At 41.0% G+C, this 17938-nt stretch overlaps 1 protein-coding gene across 2 annotated transcripts in view; it reads right to left on the minus strand.

The window, feature by feature from the left end:
* The window catches only part of ACACA (acetyl-CoA carboxylase alpha), a 214412-nt gene extending 196924 nt beyond the window's left edge, over nt 1–17488 (minus strand). The window contains exon 1 of one of the 2 annotated variants that reach the window (XM_068978814.1): nt 17247–17488. In XM_068978814.1, coding sequence (XP_068834915.1) covers nt 17247–17473 — 227 coding nt within the window. In that variant the 5' untranslated portion in view covers nt 17474–17488. Of the gene's footprint in view, nt 1–2704; nt 2758–17246 lie in introns of those variants that run through there. The other variant, XM_068978813.1, reaches the window with a different exon arrangement.
* Between the last annotated feature and the right edge of the window lie 450 nt (nt 17489–17938).

Consider the following 17938-nt stretch of genomic DNA (forward strand, 5'->3'; position numbering starts at 1 on the left):
CTAGAGATTAGCTTTCAGTTTCCTAGGGAGAAAGAGACGGAGAAGGTATAAACCTAGGATAAATAAAGAACTGTCTAAGAATAAGACAATAAGGGAAGCAAAGTGTTTATCGATAAAATTAAGGTGGTGAAGGGACTGATCATATTGTCTAATCAATAGTTTAGAGAGCAAAGGAATGTTCTGAGGGTCACTTATAATCAAAAAAAGGGGAAAAAAAAACAGAAATATATATTACTTTTAATGATGGGATCCTTCATATAGCCATAATCAGAACTTAGGCACCATGCTAAAAACAAGATGATAAAGTGGAAAGATACAGAAGACCTCAAAATCTTTATTTCGCACCTACCTTTTCTCAGGAAGCTTTTACAGAATGTTGTCTTCCAAAAAGATGAAGTAAACCGAGAAAAAGGGAGACAAGGAATGCAAGAAATAGCACAGAAGAAAAAGAAGGGAATTCTCTCAGATGACTGTTAAAACTGGAGGACAGACTGCTCTAGGAAGAACGTCCCCTTGAAAAAATGGACAGATGGCCCACTGTACTTAACCACAGAAAAACAGAATAAAACTCTGTGTGCGTATGGGCGTGTGTAATAAATATACATATAAATATATGTGTGACCAAAGAAACCAGAATTGAAAGAGATGCATGTACCCCAGTGTTCATCGCAGCACTGTTTACAATACCCAGGACATGGAAGCAGCCTAGATGTCCATCAGCAGACAAATGGATAAGAAAGCTGTGGTACATATACACAATGGAATATTACTCAGCCATTAAAAAGAACGGATTTGAATCAGTTCTAATGAGGTGGATGAAACTGGAGCCTATTATAAGTCAGAAAGAAAAGCAGCAATACAATACACTAACGCATATATATGTAATTTAGAAAGATGTGTAACGATGACCCTGTATGTGAGATAGCAAAAGAGACACAGATGTAAAGAACAGTCTTTTGGACTCTGTGGGAGAAGGCGAGGGTACGATGATTTGAGAGAATAGCACTGAAACATGTATATTATCATATGTGAAACAGATCGCCAGTCCAAGTTTGATGCATGAGACAGGGTGCTCAGGGCTGATGCACTGGGACGACCCTGAGGGATGGGATGGGGAGGGCAGTGGAAGGGGGGTTCAGGATGGGGAACACATGTACACCCATGGAGGATTCATGTCGATGTATAGCAAAAATCACTACAATGTTGTAAAGTAATTAGCCTCCAATTAAAATAAATAAATTAATAATAAAATAAAATATTAAATAAATATATGTGTATTGCTTGTATATGTTTTTTATATATATAACAATATTATATATTTATATTTAGACAAATATGTCATTTTATATTTATTAAAATATATAAAACATGATAGAAAGTCATATATTATATATAAAACAATGTATAATATGTATATGTGAAATATACCAGTTGCTTTTTACTTATTTGACTCTCAGTGGAAGATACGCTTGCCTCATCCTGCAACAGGTGGAAGAAGCCAAGTAAAAAGGAACAAAGGATGATTATTTTAAAGACAACCTTTGCCAAATTGGTGTTTTTCATTTGTTTCTATATTTGCCAGGGTCTATTCAATTTTCATTTTTCAAAATAAAAACTCCAGGATGCAAAAAGAAATAAGTACACAAACACACACAGGAGATACTAGAGAGACATTTAGTGACTGCCACCAAGCAAGTCATTCAGGCCTTTCATGCCGACCCTCTGCCGGAGACGCACAGACCTGCAAGAGGTCTCAAAGAAGGGACTTCCGTGGTGGTCCCGTGGTTAAGAATGCGCCTTCCAGTGCCCTGGATGCAGGTCCGGTCCCCGGTTGAGGAACTAAGGTACCACATGCTGTGGAGCATCTAAGCCTGTGTACCACAACTACTGAGCCCGGGCCCTCCAGAGCCCTGGCGCCACAACTAGAGAGTCTGCACATCGCAGCTGCTAACGTGGCTGCAACTACTGAACCTGCGCGCCACAGCTAGAGTCCATGCTCCAAAACAGAGATCCCGCGTGCTGCTACCAAGACCCAACGTGGTCAAATAAACAAATTAAAAAGAGAGAGAGAAGTCTTAAGAAGGCCAAGTAGGCCCGATTTACTTCCTCCTCAGGTTAAGTTCTAAGAGCAGGAAGAAGAAAGATTCAAGGCAGGACACCTTGGCACCTGCAACAACTCCAGGCTGGCTGCCCACTCTCACACTATGCCAGGACAACAGCAGAGGGCACCTTTCCTGGCCCTAGAGACATAGTCTAAAAAAGTTTTCTGCAAAACTACCTTTGACAGGATGCTACCTACTATCCAGAGTTGCTATTTTCCTTCAATATAGATGAAAAGACTTCACTCTTGAAAGTCCAGCCAAGCCCAATGAACACACTTGGCACAGACTGAGTGAGGTCCCTTAACCAGAGAGCAGCTCGCAGCAAGGTCTACACAAGGGTGCTTGCTTTCAACGTAGCTACGTCACACGTGGTCTCAGATACCTTTTGTTCAAATTCTGAGTATAAAATAAAGGTTCAGAAATTCAGAAGCAAACATGAGATTTTTAATTCATTTCCTTAAGAAAAAAAAAAGTTTCTTACAGACCCACAAAAAAAAAAAATCATCAAATCAGATTGCCCATAAATTCCAGGGCTTAGCTGTCAACACCTTTACTGCTTTTAAAAGGCATATATTGCCTAGATAGGGCCCTCTAACACTTACCTTTGAAGCATGTAATATCTCATCTCCTTACTCTCCTCCGCAGAACCCTCCATATCAAGATGGTAAAGGAACAGAGGTTTTTCTCTTCAGCTGTCGGCCTTGTAAACACAAGCTGGAGTTCGCCCTCCTGCTGCAGGTGCTTAAAACCCAGGAGGACAAAAGATCCTGTGCCTTCTGCCTACTTCTTGGCCCTGCTTCAGTCAGAGTAGAGTATTCCTCATGGCCTCAAACCACAGGCTTTTTGTCTACTCTGTCCCCAATCTCCATACTTCCCCTCCTGTTTGCACCTCCCCCCCATTACAATGGGCTCCCACACAGCATCAGCTGATTTCCCAAGGGGACAGAGAGGAGAGGGGGAGAAATATAAAAGCGGGTATAACTCTAAAGTAGATCTCAGCAGCTTCTGCCTTAGCTGCAGCAAAAGTGCTTTAACAACGGTCACTTTCTTCTGATGGTCACTAGAGAGAGGCTCCGCAGCCTCTCCAGGCTGCCAGGGACACGTGACAGGGAAGGCTCAGGGCAAAAAGAGAAGGCCAAGCTTATGAGGACAGCTATGCCCAGAAAATAATGGGGTCAGGAAATCCAGAGGGAGGAGGAAAGAACAGGTGATTTCTGAGACCCAATCACAACAAGACTGAATTTCAGACTCCAAGATTGGGGGAGAGCAGGTCAAGAGGGAAAGCAAGTCGGTCGGAAGGACGAGACACGCCACCACTGAGGAACTTGGAATAAAGTGCAACTCACAACTCTAATTTTTAGGCCAGAGTAGTGGTGTACACACACACACACACCTTTTTAAAAAACAACAAAAACCTATGATTTTATTCACTAAAATTTGAGAATAAGACTGGAGCTGGCACAAACAGGGTAACAGAGAGGATGTGGATAAAAATCACAGAAACGTAAAGGGGCCCAGATAAGCATTTTAGACACAGAGGTCTAATCCAGCGTTTAAGCAGGGAAGAAAAATCCTACCTAAAAAGCCACTGGGACACATCTATTGTTATGCTCATTTGCCACAGAAGGACAAATCAACTTAAATAAAGAAATGGTGACTGAAAGGGAAATGGTATCCTGTTTTAGCTTTTAATTAAGTAGATGCTGAAAATACTGCTCCCTTGTCATGGCAGAAAAGATCATGATTTCCTGAGCCAAGTCCTCAGGAATGGTATTAATTCGCCAGTCGCATCTAACCTGATTCAGGCACCACAGAAAAATTCCTTCTCACCGAAATGTTGAATACAAATGGTTAACTCTTATCTGATGCAACTATGCTGAGAATCTATTAACATTCCACGAAAACCCTTCAAAACAGAAGTACACAAATGACCTGGAACACAGATTAAAATCAAACAGAAGATAAATTATTAAGACAAACCTTGATGTTAGGACATTCGGGTGACCCAAGGTGCAAAGACTCAATCAGGCCACTCGCTCAATATGACCATTAGTCATAATAAAAAAAAAAAAAAAAAAGGAAGTCCTGGATTGGTTTCTGGACTCTGCATCACTCCTTTTGCACTGTGCTAACGTCTGATAAAGTCAGTAAAGTTTATTTTTTCCTTTAAAGAAGCAGATGCAGAGGAATCCTCCTATCTTGATCTCTCTTCAGGATAACAAGTCTCGAAAAACGGAGCACTGAAGCCTTTGGTTCAGAACAATTACAGTGACCACAGGTGTAGAAGCAGCTTAATTTTTACATACATCTAAGGGTCTCCAGATTCAGGCACTTTCCAGAAGAGAATCACTCTCTGCCTTTGTTATGTTAAGTTCAACATTCAAAAAGCAAAGCATGGCATATAGGAAAAAAGCAGGCTATTTTGCTCTTGATTATATAAAAAAATATACTGAAGAGGCACTCTCGGGAATCAAGCTTGTGCCTCCCTTCACCAAAGGGATCTTTCTAAAACAACCAAACGCTAACACGGCACACCCAGCTCCAAAACAAAGCTAGTGTTTCTCATCTTTTACGGATGCTGCCCACCATCTTCCTGTAATGTGAGAACACAAGAAATAAAAGGCCACATTTCGTTCCTCCAAATTCAAGGCACCCTCATTTTTAATCTAACATGAAAAGAGAGTGTCCGAAGTAGACACATACCTGGCACCAAATCCAACTAGAAGCCCACACTGACCCCAGCATTGAAACATGCCAAGAACCAAGGATGACGTAGCAGTTTATCCGGCAGACAGTGATGCATTTAGCTGGCTCCGTTGCAAGGCAGTCTGAGTTATACTGCAGCACGCGCTGGGAGACAGTGTTTTTACACTGGGGCTTTCCCAAGCAAAGAAATCTTGGATCAGGGATGTACCTCTTTGGAAAATCAGTCTGCTGTTAGGGACTTCCCTCCTGTTCCAGGGGCTGAGATTCTATGCTCCCAAGCTGGGGGGGTGGGGGGTGGGGGTGGGGGGTAGCTGGGTTTGATCCCTGGTCAGGGAACTAGGAAACGGCAACCCACTCCGGTATTCTCGCCTGGGAAATTCCATTGACAGAGGAGCCTGATGGGCTACAGTCCAGGTGGTCACAAAGAATCTGATACGATTGAGTGCGCGCGCGCGCGCACACACACGCACACGCACACACACACACACACACACACACACACGGTACTAGATCTCACACACACACACACGGTACTAGATCACACACAGACACACAGACACACAGACACACACGGTACTAGATCTCACACACACACACACACATATGGTACTAGATCTCACACACAGACACACAGACACACATGGTACTAGATCACACACACACACACACACACACACGGTACTAGATCTCACACACAGACACACAGACACACATGGTACTAGATCTCACACACACACACACACACACACACACACACACACACACACATATGGTACTAGATCTCACACGCCACAGCTAAGAGTTTGCATGCTGCAACCAAAGAGCCCGGCAATGAAAATGGAAGACCACACATACCACAACTACGATGGCAAAGCCAGATAAATGAATATTGGAAAAAAAAAAAAGAAGAATAGGATCAACTGGCCATGTATATTAAAAGGTTTAGCTGTGGAACTTCCCTGGTGCTCTAGTGGTTAAGCATCCACCTTGCAAGGCAGAGGACTCAGGGTTGATCCCTGGTTAGGGAACTAAGATCCACATGCCACAAAGCAACTAAGCTCACACGCTGCCACTACTGAGCCCACACTCCAGAGCCCCTGTGCCACAACTAGAGAGTCCAAGTATCACAACCACTGAAACCCATGTGCTCTGGAGCCCACACGCTGCGACGAGAGAATCCGTAAGCCATAATGAAAGATCCCGAATGACGCAACAAAGATCTTGTGTGTGACAACTAAGGCCCAATGCGGCCAAATAAACAAATAAGATAAAAGGTTTAGCTGTGGACACGAAGTGCTTCACTCATCTATATGCCTCCCCCTGTAGCAATGCCACAAAGGCTTGATAACTACGACTTTGCAGTAGGTTTTTGAAATCAGGTAATATAAGTCTTCCAATTTTTGCTCTCCTTTTCCATAGCTGTTTTGTCTATTCCAGGTCCTTTGGGTTTCCATGTAAATTCTAAGACAAATTTGTCAAAGTCTAAAAAGAAAAAAAGAGCCTGCTGGGATTTTGCCTGAACTGTGAGTTTATAGATCAGTTTAGGGGAAAATCATCACTTTGACAATACTGAGTTTTCCAATCCCCAAACATGAACTGCCTCTTCATTTACAGGCAGACCTCAGAGATACTGAGAATCTGGTTCCAGACCACCACAATAAAGTGAATACTGCAATAAAGAGAGTCACAATAATTTTTTGGTTTCCCGGTGCATAGAAAAATTATGTTTACTCTATACTGTAGTCATTAAGTGTGCAAAAATAGTATCATGTCCACAGAAAAAAATGTACATACCTTAATTTTTTAAAAATGTATTGCAAAAAATTGCTAACCATCATCTGATAATGCAGGGTTGCCACAAACCTTCACATTGTAAAATGCAATTATCTATGTAGCACAATAAAATGAGCACAATCTTAAAAAGGTATGTGTATATTCGGACTTCAACTGGGCTTCCCAGGTGGCTCAGGGGTAAAGAATTCACCTGCCAAGCAGGAGACATAGTTTCAGTCCCTGGGTCGGGAAGATCCCCTGGAGAGAGAAGGAAATGGCAACTCACTCCAGTATTCTCGCCTGGGAAATCCCATGGACAGAGGAGCCTGGTGGGCTACATCCATGGGGCTGAGAAAGAATCGGATATGATTTAGTGACTAAACAGCAGTAGCAGCAGACTTTAATTTCTCTCAGCAATGTAACATAATTTTAAGTTACAAGTCTTATGCTTTTTTGTTAAATTTGATTCCTAAGTATTTTATTCTTTTTGATGCCATTCTGAATAAAATTATTTCAGTTTTTTTTTTGCTTGCTCATTGCTAGCTAGTACATAGAAATGCAACTAATTTTTGTATATGGATCTTATACCCATTTAAAAATCCTTAACTTTATTGAGATATAATTCACATACCATATATTTCAGCCATTTAAGGTGTATAATTCAATGGCTTTTATTATAGTCACAGAGTTGCAAACCATCAGCACAGTCCATTTTAGAACATTTTCATCACCCGCCAAAGAAACCCTATACTCAGCAGCAGTCAGTCCGAATTTCCCTCAAACCACTCCCCAGTTCTAAGCAATGACTAATCTACTTTCCATCTTTATAGATTTGCCTATTCCGGATGTATAAATGGGATGATAGCATGTGTGGCTTCTCTCACTCAGCACAATGCTTTCATGTTATAACATGTATCCATACTTCATTTCGCTTTATAGAAAACTTTCCACTGTGTGGACATACCACATTTTGATTATCCATTTATCAATTGATGGGTATTGGGTTGTTTCCACTAGGTAGTTATTATGAGTAATGTTGCTGTGAATATTCACATACAAGTTTTTAAGGGAACATATGCTTTCATTTCTCATAGGTAATTAGGAGTGAAATTATTGGATCATATGGCAAATATTTAGTTTTAGAAGAAATTTCCAAATTATTTTCCAGACTGGCTAGAAAACAATTTACATTCATTTACATTCCCACCAACTACCCACAGAAGATCCAATTATTCCATATTCTTGCAAACATTTGGGGTTGTCACTTAACTTTATTTTAGGCACTCTGACAGTTGTATACTAGTATCTTACTGTCTTAATTTGTACTTCCCTAACAGCTAGTGATTTAAAACATCTTTTCACATCTTTATTTGCCATCTGTACATCCTCTGGTGACATTTGCTTCTTATTTCTCTCTCCTTATTGAAAATATTATTTATTGATTTATTGTTGTCATACTTTTAACAAATTCTTTAAACATGTTTTCCTTTAGTTCTTTGAATACATTTATGATAGTTGCTTTGAAGACTTGTCTGCTAATCCAGCATCTAAATGCTCAGAGACAGTTTGTGTTGATTTTTTTTTCTAAATATGCCCTACACTTGCCCATTTCATGTCTCTATGACTTTTACCATACTAAATACTTTATTGTAGCAAGTATGGATTCTGATTTCTTTCACCCATGAAGACTGCTGCTGTTACTAATGTTTGCTCACTGGTTTTTCTTTCTTGGTTTAATAATTTGCCTAGGCTAAATCTGTGAGATCTGCCTCTCTCAAAAGTGTAGTCGTTACTGTCTCCGTTCATTTTGTGCATGTTTTTATGTTTGAACCTCCTTTCTAGGGATTACTTCTCTACTTGTAAAACTTAATCAGTCAGTGTTTAGGCAGTGGTTACACGCAAACACCTGAAGCCAAAAGTAAGGCTTTTGCATCCTGTCCATGTGCCCGTGTATGCAGTAGAGTAGCACATTCAAAGTTCAGGACATTTTCAAGTTACAGCCTGGCTTCCGCTTTCTGCTGAGCCTTATCACGCCTACTCTGTGCAGGCATGCAGCCTCAACCAGCAATATGCTTATCCCAACCACAAACACACCTCAAGCTAGGAGAGCCGGTGGCCCCCCTCTCTCTTCTGCTGCAGGGATCGTCACTGAGAGCAGGGTACCACCTACTACTCAAAAGGAATATGCTCCCTTCAACTGCAGCAACACCAACACCCATCCTCAGGGCACACCCACAGCAGCAAAACCTCCATGCCAACCAAGCTGAGGGCAGGGAATAGGAATACTCCTGGCAAAAACACCACAGACGCCTACTGTTCTTATGGAATTTCAGCAGCTTTTCAAACATAAACTTTTCTCAGACTGTTGTATGCTTTACAGTTGATCTGAAGGCTGAAATGGTTTTGTCAAGATTTAGAGCTGCTTTTTGGTGTTAAGGATTTGTTCATCTCCTCACTCAGTTACAGCTGGAAGTCCTGCTTGTTTTATTTACTCTTGAAATGTAACGTCACAGAATAAAGTGCCAAAGTCTTAATAACACATTTAGTTAATTTCACATACATATACACAAATAACCAACCACTCCATTAGGGTACAGGTCATTTCCAGAGTCTCAGAAGGATCCAGTGTGCTTTCTTCCCAGTCAACATCTTCCCCAGTGTAAACACTATTCTGACTGCTATCACCATCAATCAGTTTTGCCTACTTCTGAACTTCATATGTATGCTGTCCTACTGCATGTATCTGATCAACATTATGCTCATGAAATCCACCCATGATGTGGCATAGCAGTACTTGGGTTTCACTGTGTCTAACAGGACACTGAGTGACTACTGCATGATTTATCTATTTATTCAACTGATGGACATCCGTGTTACTTACAAATTTTGATTAGACTTGTACTTGGTTTCTGGTGGACAAATGCACACATTTCTTTTGGACAAATAGCCAGGAATGGCTTTGCTTATTGATAGAGTATGTATGTTTACTGTAAAAGATACTACCCCAAAGTGGTTGTGCCAACTTTTATTTCCATCAGCTATGTGTGAGACTTTCACATACATACATGTATCTCACACCCTTGCTAACACTTGACATGGCCAGTTTTTTAATTTTGGCCTTTTGGGATGGCAATTAATTCACTGTGATTTCTAATTTGCAAATCCCAGATGACCGATAATATTAAACACCTTTTCATAAGCTTATTTGCCGGCTGGGTATCTTCTTTTCTGAAGTTCAAGTCTTTTCCCTATATTTTTATTGGATTGAAATGTCTTCAAAAGACATTGAAACATCTTTTTCTTACCGATTTATAGGATTCCAGCAGTGAGATTAATTAACATTCTTCTTTCAGCAACAGAGAACAATTAGGCAAAAAATCATCAAGAATACAGAAAAATAACACAATCGAAAAACTCAACTGACATGTATAGAAACTGGAAGGCCAAATTACCAGAAGAGAATATCAAAATAGGAGAAAGAACAAGAAGAATTTCACAGCCCAGGCAGCGCTTGAGAAGAACCTTGAAACTTAAAGTCTCCAAAGTGTGAAAGGAATTTCAACAGTCAGGGGAAGAGCATTCCAACAAGAAAACCTGAGAGAGGGTTGGGGCAGGAGAAGGAAAGAGAGGGAGAGGGGAGATAGTGGGAAGGGAAGTGGGAGGACTCCAGTGGGAGGGCAGGCAAGCGAGCAGATTCGATGATGCCCTCGAGTAACTGCTGTCTTCTCTTCCTTGCCATCAACTTCGTAAGAGTCGAACTGTTGAAATTCCTGCTCTTTCACCATTTGTTCACTGCTTAATCTCTTGCCATCTGCTAAAGCTGTTCATCTCAAGCTCTCCAACTCACTCCCTGGTGCTTTCTCTCCAGCTTCCATCACCATTCACCACTTCACGCTACGTCTTCTACCTTTAAATTATCTTCCCCATGGTTCTCCTTCCACCTCACTAATCATTTCCTTGTCCCCTTTTTCCTCCTCCTCTCATCAAAAGGTAGACAGTTCCTTAAGATACATTTCCCTTCTGCCTATCTCCTCTTCCTCATAATGATCCAATCTACTTGCACAACTTTAATTTCAATGCAACAAACTTTATTAAGCATATACTATACCCCCGGCATTGCTCTAAACTCTGAGAAAGTAGTTCTCAGCTCAGGTTTCAGATCAGACTCACCTGGAGAGTAGCAGAAGACCAGAGACTGTAACTTAATTAGTCTGGGACAGGGCTCAGGAATCCCTATTTCTTTAAAGCTCTGCACGTGATTCTATTTCACAGTCAAACCTCAATACTGTGTTCCATTTTGCACATGTCTTAGTGTGACATACACGGTCCTTATTGATCTGACCTCTGTCTTACCAACCTCTTCTTCCATTGCACTAACCACCCTGTCCCCCTTATATTCCAGTACTACTCAATGTCTTATAACTGCCTGAACATGCTAGATGTTTTCACAATCTGGTACCTTTACACACGTTGTCAACCCCACCATCTCTACCCTTCCTCCTACACACAAACCTACCTGTTAGCTTGTCTGTTTTATGTTCATCCTTCAAAACCTAGTTCAAACATCTCTGAGACGTAACAGATCTCATTAAGCCCGCCGTAATAATGATTATAGCTGTCATATTACAAATAACATTAGGACTGCAGCCCAATATGTGGCTAGAAAGTCATATGTAACAGGGACCCAGTGAATAGTGCTGTAAGATGATCAGTTTACATCAGAAAGATCGCAATGACCGTGTGGCACTTCCACTGAAGGGGGAAAGAGACCGAAGAAAAAGCTAAAACACTACTGTCTTAAGAAATAAGAACAAGAGCGATGGCAGTAACAATGGAAAGAAGGGGACGGATTCAAGAATTATTAGGGGCTGTTTGACAGAAAACAACAAAATTCTGTAAAGCAATTATCCTTCAATTAAACAATAAATAAATTTTTAAAAAATTATTAGGGGATAGTGTGAAAAAGAATCTGTAATTAGGAATGAGGGATAGCTTGGAAGACCAGAGAAATGGCTATGCCATTAATTAAGACAGCCCTAGGGAGAGGATATAGTATAAGAACAGGGGTTTACAGCAGGCATGGGGGAAAAATGGGGGTCAGGGCTATTTAGGGAGTTTGGGACCAACATGTACACATTGCAACATTTAAAATGGATAACCAACAAGGACCTACTGTTGGTAGGGCACAGGGGACTCTGCTCAATGTTATGTGGAAGCCTGGAAGGAAGGGAAGTTTGGGGGAGGGAGGATTCATGTATATTATGGCTGAGTCCCTTTGTTGTTCACCCGAAACTATCACATTGTTAAATGGCTATACTTCAATATAAAATTAAAAGTTACCAAAAAAAAAAAAAAAAGAAGAGGGCTGAAGCCAGAAAGCCTTGCAGAAGACCACCAATTAAGGGGCATGTGGGAAAAGAAAGCCTACTGAAGCACCTAAGAGATCCTAATGTTATAATGTATTCTGATAATTTGCTATCTTCTTTTTCAACAAGTCACTAATCACTGTCTCCAAAAAGCAGGGAAGGTAACAAGATAGATTAAGAAATTTAAGGAATACAATATACAATGTATGGTCATAGGGGCTTCCCAGGGGGCGCTAGTGGTAAAGAACCTGCCTATCGATGCAGAGACACTGGTTCAATCCCTGGGTCAAGAAGATCCCCTCCTGGAGGAGGGCAGGCAACCCACTCTAATATTCTTGCCTGAAGAATCCATGGACAGAGGAGCCTGGTGGGCTACAATCCATAGGGTCACAAAAAAGTCAGACACAACTGAAGTGACTTAGTGCGTGCACATACACACATGCATGGTCCTAGACTGGGTACCAGTTTGGATGAACCAGGATTTTGGAGTCAACTGAAGAAACTTTAATATGACGTACATATGAGATGAGATGAAAATATATTGAAATACAAAAGTGGAAACTTTTGACAAAAACAGAGATTGTCAAACAGTGTGTACTGGATGATCTCATTTCAGTAGTGAGAAATGCAATGTGCCCATGTGCACAGATAAGGACTCAGAAGACTATACAACAGGGTGTGAGCAGGAGTTATCTCTGGGTGATGGATAAACAAGGATTTATTTTTGCTTTCTTGTATTTTGTTTTTAATTTTTCTTACTGCTTCTTTGATAAAGCATTCTTTGAAAATATTTTTTTTCTAGGACTTCCCTGGCTGTCCAGGGGTTAAGAATCTGCCTTGCAGGGCAGGGGACAGGTGTTCAATCCCTGGTCTGGGAACTAAGATCCCACGTGTCATGGAGCAACTAAGCCCATGTGCTATAACTACTGAGTCAGCACTCTAGAGCACGTGCTCTGCAACAGAAGTCACTATAATGAGAAGTCGGTGCAGCACAGCAAAGAGGAGCCCCTGCTCGCTGCAACTAGAGAAAGCCTGGGCACAGAAACGAAGAGCCAGTGAGCCACAAATAAGTAAATATCAAATACATATATATATGTGTGTATATATTTCCAACTTCTGTCTCTTTTAAATAAGGCTGACATTTAATCAGAGGAAAACTGCTCAGAGAACACCAACATATCTATGACACCCAAGGTGTGAGTTAGGTCTAGTGGCTAACAGTATGAGCTCTGACTGAATTCCATACACAATGTGCTCTGTGACCTCCAGCATGTTACTTAACCTGTGTCTCAATTCCCCACCCTAAATGGTGGGTCATAAAAGTAACATTATTTGGCTCATGGAGATTAATTGTGACACCCCACGTAAAGTATGTCAGAGAGTTCGACATGTAATAGTCAAGCACGCGATGATACGGATTCGATCCCTGGAAGGGGAACCAAGATCCCACAGGCCACTGGCCAACTAAACCTGTGTGCCACAACTGAGACCCTAGGCAGCCAAAAATAAATAAGTTTAAAAAAAAAAAAAAAGCTTCAAAACTCTCTAGTTTAATGCTTCTGAAGAGTCAAACATGTTATAGGCAATCTCACATGTGAGTTCTAAATTTTCTAAGATACTGGTAAAGTTCTTTTCTTTCTAGACCATAAAGGTGATAACGAATATAACTCACCTTCAAGGAGACCTTCCTGAGTGAATTTAATGACTCTCCCCTTCTTCCATAACACCAACTACTGTCTTAAACCCAGGCAAGAGCACATATTAGGTTTGATTCATATAGATAAAATGTTGGCCATTTGACATTTGGAATAAACATTTTAAGAAGTTTAAGAGACAATTGAGATGGCATTTCAAACACATGAATTATAGGATAAAAAAAGGTTTAAAGAAATCACAATACCGGCACTTCCCTGGTGGCCCAGTGGCTAAGACTCTGCTCTCCCAATGCTGGGGGCCCTAGTTCTATCCTTGGGTCAGAGAACTAGATTCCACATGCGACAACTAGAAATCCCACACACTGCAAATGAAAGATCCTGCATGCTACAAACAAGATCTGGCACAAAGAAGGAAAGAAATCAAAGTACCTTAAGAGGTAAAAGATGCAACTGTGGGGCTTATCTTCTTCCAACCAGACTTCAACCAGTATACTAGTTGACAAAACTGACTGCAATCTTTGTTTGGTTGACAGTGTGATAGGTGGAGCAATCCGGATTTGCATAGCATTGTAAGTAGGCAGAACAGTCTGACCTCAAGTAGCATTTCACAAGGAGCAGATAAAATGCCAATATCCATACAACCAGGAGCCTCTGTTAAATGCCACCAAACCATACATTAGGTATCAAAATTGAGACACCTATGTTCAATCTTTAATGGTCTTTCTCCTCAAATGTCCAATACTATTAATGAGGTTCAGAAATAGAGCAACCTAGCTGATATACAGGTCACATAGCCTAGCTCATCTTCTCTAAAAAGAAAAAGCCAACGCACAGTTATCTACCATGAGGTCTATATAGACCCACCAAGCTATAATTACTTTCGAAGGGTATTACTTTCAAATGTCTGCTTAGAGAGTGATTTATCCAATCTTTCACTAGAGAATATGTGATGCAAATCATCTCCAACTCTGGGAAAGTCTGTTTCCTTTTCCTGCCTACCCATTCATCACACCCACCAGCCTTCTCACTGAGCACCTAAAATCAAGCCCTAACTTGAAAGAGGGGCCCACTCTCATTCTATACTATGGCAGGTATTTCACTGGGCTTTAGATGACTGCCAGTGAGTGTCTTCTGAGAATGTACCTGCCTCTTCAATCTATATCACCTGTGAAAGATTACGCTATTCATTCTGGGAGCTAATCCTAAACTCAGCCAGTCTTTATTTAACCTTGGGTTCAAAGGGTGAAAAGGAGTATCTGAATCAATGTCATCATTTTCACAGCTTAGGAATATGCGTCCAAAGAGGTAACACAAATTACCTGCGATCACGTACTTAATTGGTGGCAGAGGGCAGAACAGAGTCTTTCTAATATATAAAGTGAATCTGGATCAACTTAAGTTACCCCAAGTGACTTAAATGTATCAACGGAGAACCTGTCCTCTACTTGGAACATTAGCTATCTCAGAAACAGGCAGGAACTGGCACTGTCTCCTTCCCAGGCTGCTGATCACACTTCAATTCATGGTTCCTCCACGAGCTACAGGCATGAGTTTTGCAATGGCAAGGCATGCAAAAAATTATCAGGCACTCATATCATTGACTACACAGTCTTTGCAGTAAGAATCATCAACTTTGGGAATGATTCGGCAACCATAAACTGCCTTGTAATATCATCAGCTGAATATCTTACAACGGTATTTATCTCACCATTGCCAAACTCACAATTTCCTAACCCAATAAATGGATAGTCTGCTTCACTCGGCCTCAAACTGGACAAATTTCTCAAGATGCTGTGGGTCTTTAAAGATCTAGATTTCTCCCGGTGTTTCTCAACAGGAGCAATATGACATTATGAGAACCATCCTCAGTGTGTTGTGTGTGATTATCCAGGACACGGCAGAAGGTTTAGAATCTTTGGTTCTGTTTTCCAAATGCAAGTAACCCCATGAGTCACAACCCCTACACATCTACAAATGACCTCGGGGAGGAAGATGCCATCCACCAGTATTAGCCTTCAGGCCAATCATTAAGTGAAAATTAAGTAAGAAAAAATGTTTACATAAAGATAAAGACCTGACCTCCTTTCCCTGCCACTAAATACTGACTTTCATTCCTCTTTTTTTAGCCCAGAGATTAGATATAATATTCTATTCACTAGCTCCTAAAAATTAGCTTTGTGGGAACTATATAATTAGAACACTTGCATGGTCAGGGAAGTAGAGGAGACAAGTTACTGATATGGAATCAGGGCATCTAACTTTGAATTCCCGTTTTTACCTATTTAGGCAAGTTCTTTTCCCTCTTCAGTCCTCAATTTTATCATCTATTTAATTTAAACAAAAGGCATTAGTCTAAATTCTCTCTCTGGTTCACTGAAGTTCTGGGAATCTGTGAAGTAAAACATCATTAACTTTCATAACTCTTTTCTTTGGACCTCCATGTAGCCAAACATGGGTGACCACTGGTACTCACTACTTCCTCTTTCAGAAGCGAGGACCCCAAATCCCCAGGGATAACCGTAAGACAGGACAGTCACATTCAGCCAGATCCAGCATACTATTTTACTACAGATTCTGATTCTTAAGTGTATGAAAAGGAGCTGAATTCTTTTGCAAGCCATTAATAATGGAAGCACCAAGATAATAACAGCAGCAACACTCACCCTAATTTATGTTTGTCTAAGCTTACCAATAATCTCAACCCTGGATCCATGTTATAATCACTCAAATACCTTAAAGAAATGCCCCAACTCTAAGCCAAGCCAGTATCAAGTGAATCAGAATCCCTGGGGATGGGGCTCATTTCTCAAGATTCCCCAAGAGATTCTTACGTACAGTGAAAACCAAGAACCACTAATTCAGACCCTGTAATCCAAGAAATGCAAAGCAAATGAGCACAAGGTCACATGTTGGTTGTACAAGCAAACATCAATAAATAAGAATAATATAGTGATACTATTTATGGACATTCTCAATTACACCCAGAGAACTGCATTTCTAGAGGAAAAGGAGAGTTCTACAACAACCCTTTGTTCCTCAATAAAGACTGGCCTTGGGACTTCGCTGGTGAACCAGTGGTTGAGAATCCACCTTGCAATGCAGAGGACATGGGTTCGATCCCTGGTCAGGGAACGAAGATGCCACATGCCAAAGGGCAAGTAAGCCTGTGTACCACAACTACTGCGCTTGTGCTCCAGAGCCGTACTCTGTACAGCCAACATAAATTTAAAAAAAAAAAAAAAAGAATATAACTTCCTGACATGATAAAGCAGTTCAGAGAAAGATTACTACCAGTTTGCCCATCCCTGCAAAAGTCCTATCAGTCATTGGACAGTTACAACAATGTTAGTCCAAGTAATAGAGACTGAAATTCCTCAGCCTCACTTGCTGAGTCTTGTTGCTAAAAGTCCCCTTGTAAGAATAAGAGAACAGTGAGAGGAAACATTTGGGAAAAGAGGCTTTCAAAAACCTGCACCTCAGGCAAAATATATCATCTCCCACTTACTCATCAAAACTTTAAGTCCAGTGATGTAGAAAAAGGGGAAATAATCTTGACTCAAAATATCCTTGCTCTCCCTAAAACAAGATCAGTGAAACCAATAGGACAGGTTCAGTAAGAAAAATATTCAGCTTCTCTGACTTACCTCATGTGTAAGGCCAAACCATCCTGGAGGCTCGAGATCCCCAAGTCAGAGAGCGTGTCTGAGCTGACTGAGGCTGGTGACAGAGAGCCCTCCTTCTCCTCCAGCAGGTCGAGCTTCACCAGGTTGCTAATCTCATCCTCCGAGTTATCTTCAGACACGGAGCCAATTATGAATCGGGAGTGCTGGTTCAGCTCCAGAGGTTTGGCCAAGGAAGAAGGTTCATCCATTGTTCCTTCAAAACGAGCCCTCAGAGCTATGGAGAAGACAAAGAATAAGCGAGAAAAACAGGTTATGAATAATAACCTACATCTGAGGAAAGCCACAAGTTAGACCTAATATACCACAGCTGGCACCTGGAAGCAAGGCAGAGTCTGAGATCTAGTGTTCTTGGCTATTCTTTTTCAAGGACTTTGCTTTCATTTTTTTCTTAATTATTTTTTTTTTATTTTGGCCCACACTACACAGCATGTGGGATCCTAGTTCCCTGGGCCAGGGATCAAGCCTCTTGCATTGACAACACAGAGTCCTAACCACGGACCACCAGGGAAGTCCCAAGAATTTTGCTTTCTAAAAGAAAACTCAGATCATGGGAACTACACCTAAAAAAATTAAAACCAGTTCTCTTTTCCTCAAAGAACATTCTCTCTAAAAACTGTAAGCCATTCCCAAGGTCTATAAATTTGGTGATGTCC

The sequence above is a fragment of the Capricornis sumatraensis genome, chromosome 8 (genome assembly GCF_032405125.1).
Source record: "Capricornis sumatraensis isolate serow.1 chromosome 8, serow.2, whole genome shotgun sequence".
Classification (NCBI taxonomy): Eukaryota; Metazoa; Chordata; class Mammalia; order Artiodactyla; family Bovidae; genus Capricornis; species Capricornis sumatraensis.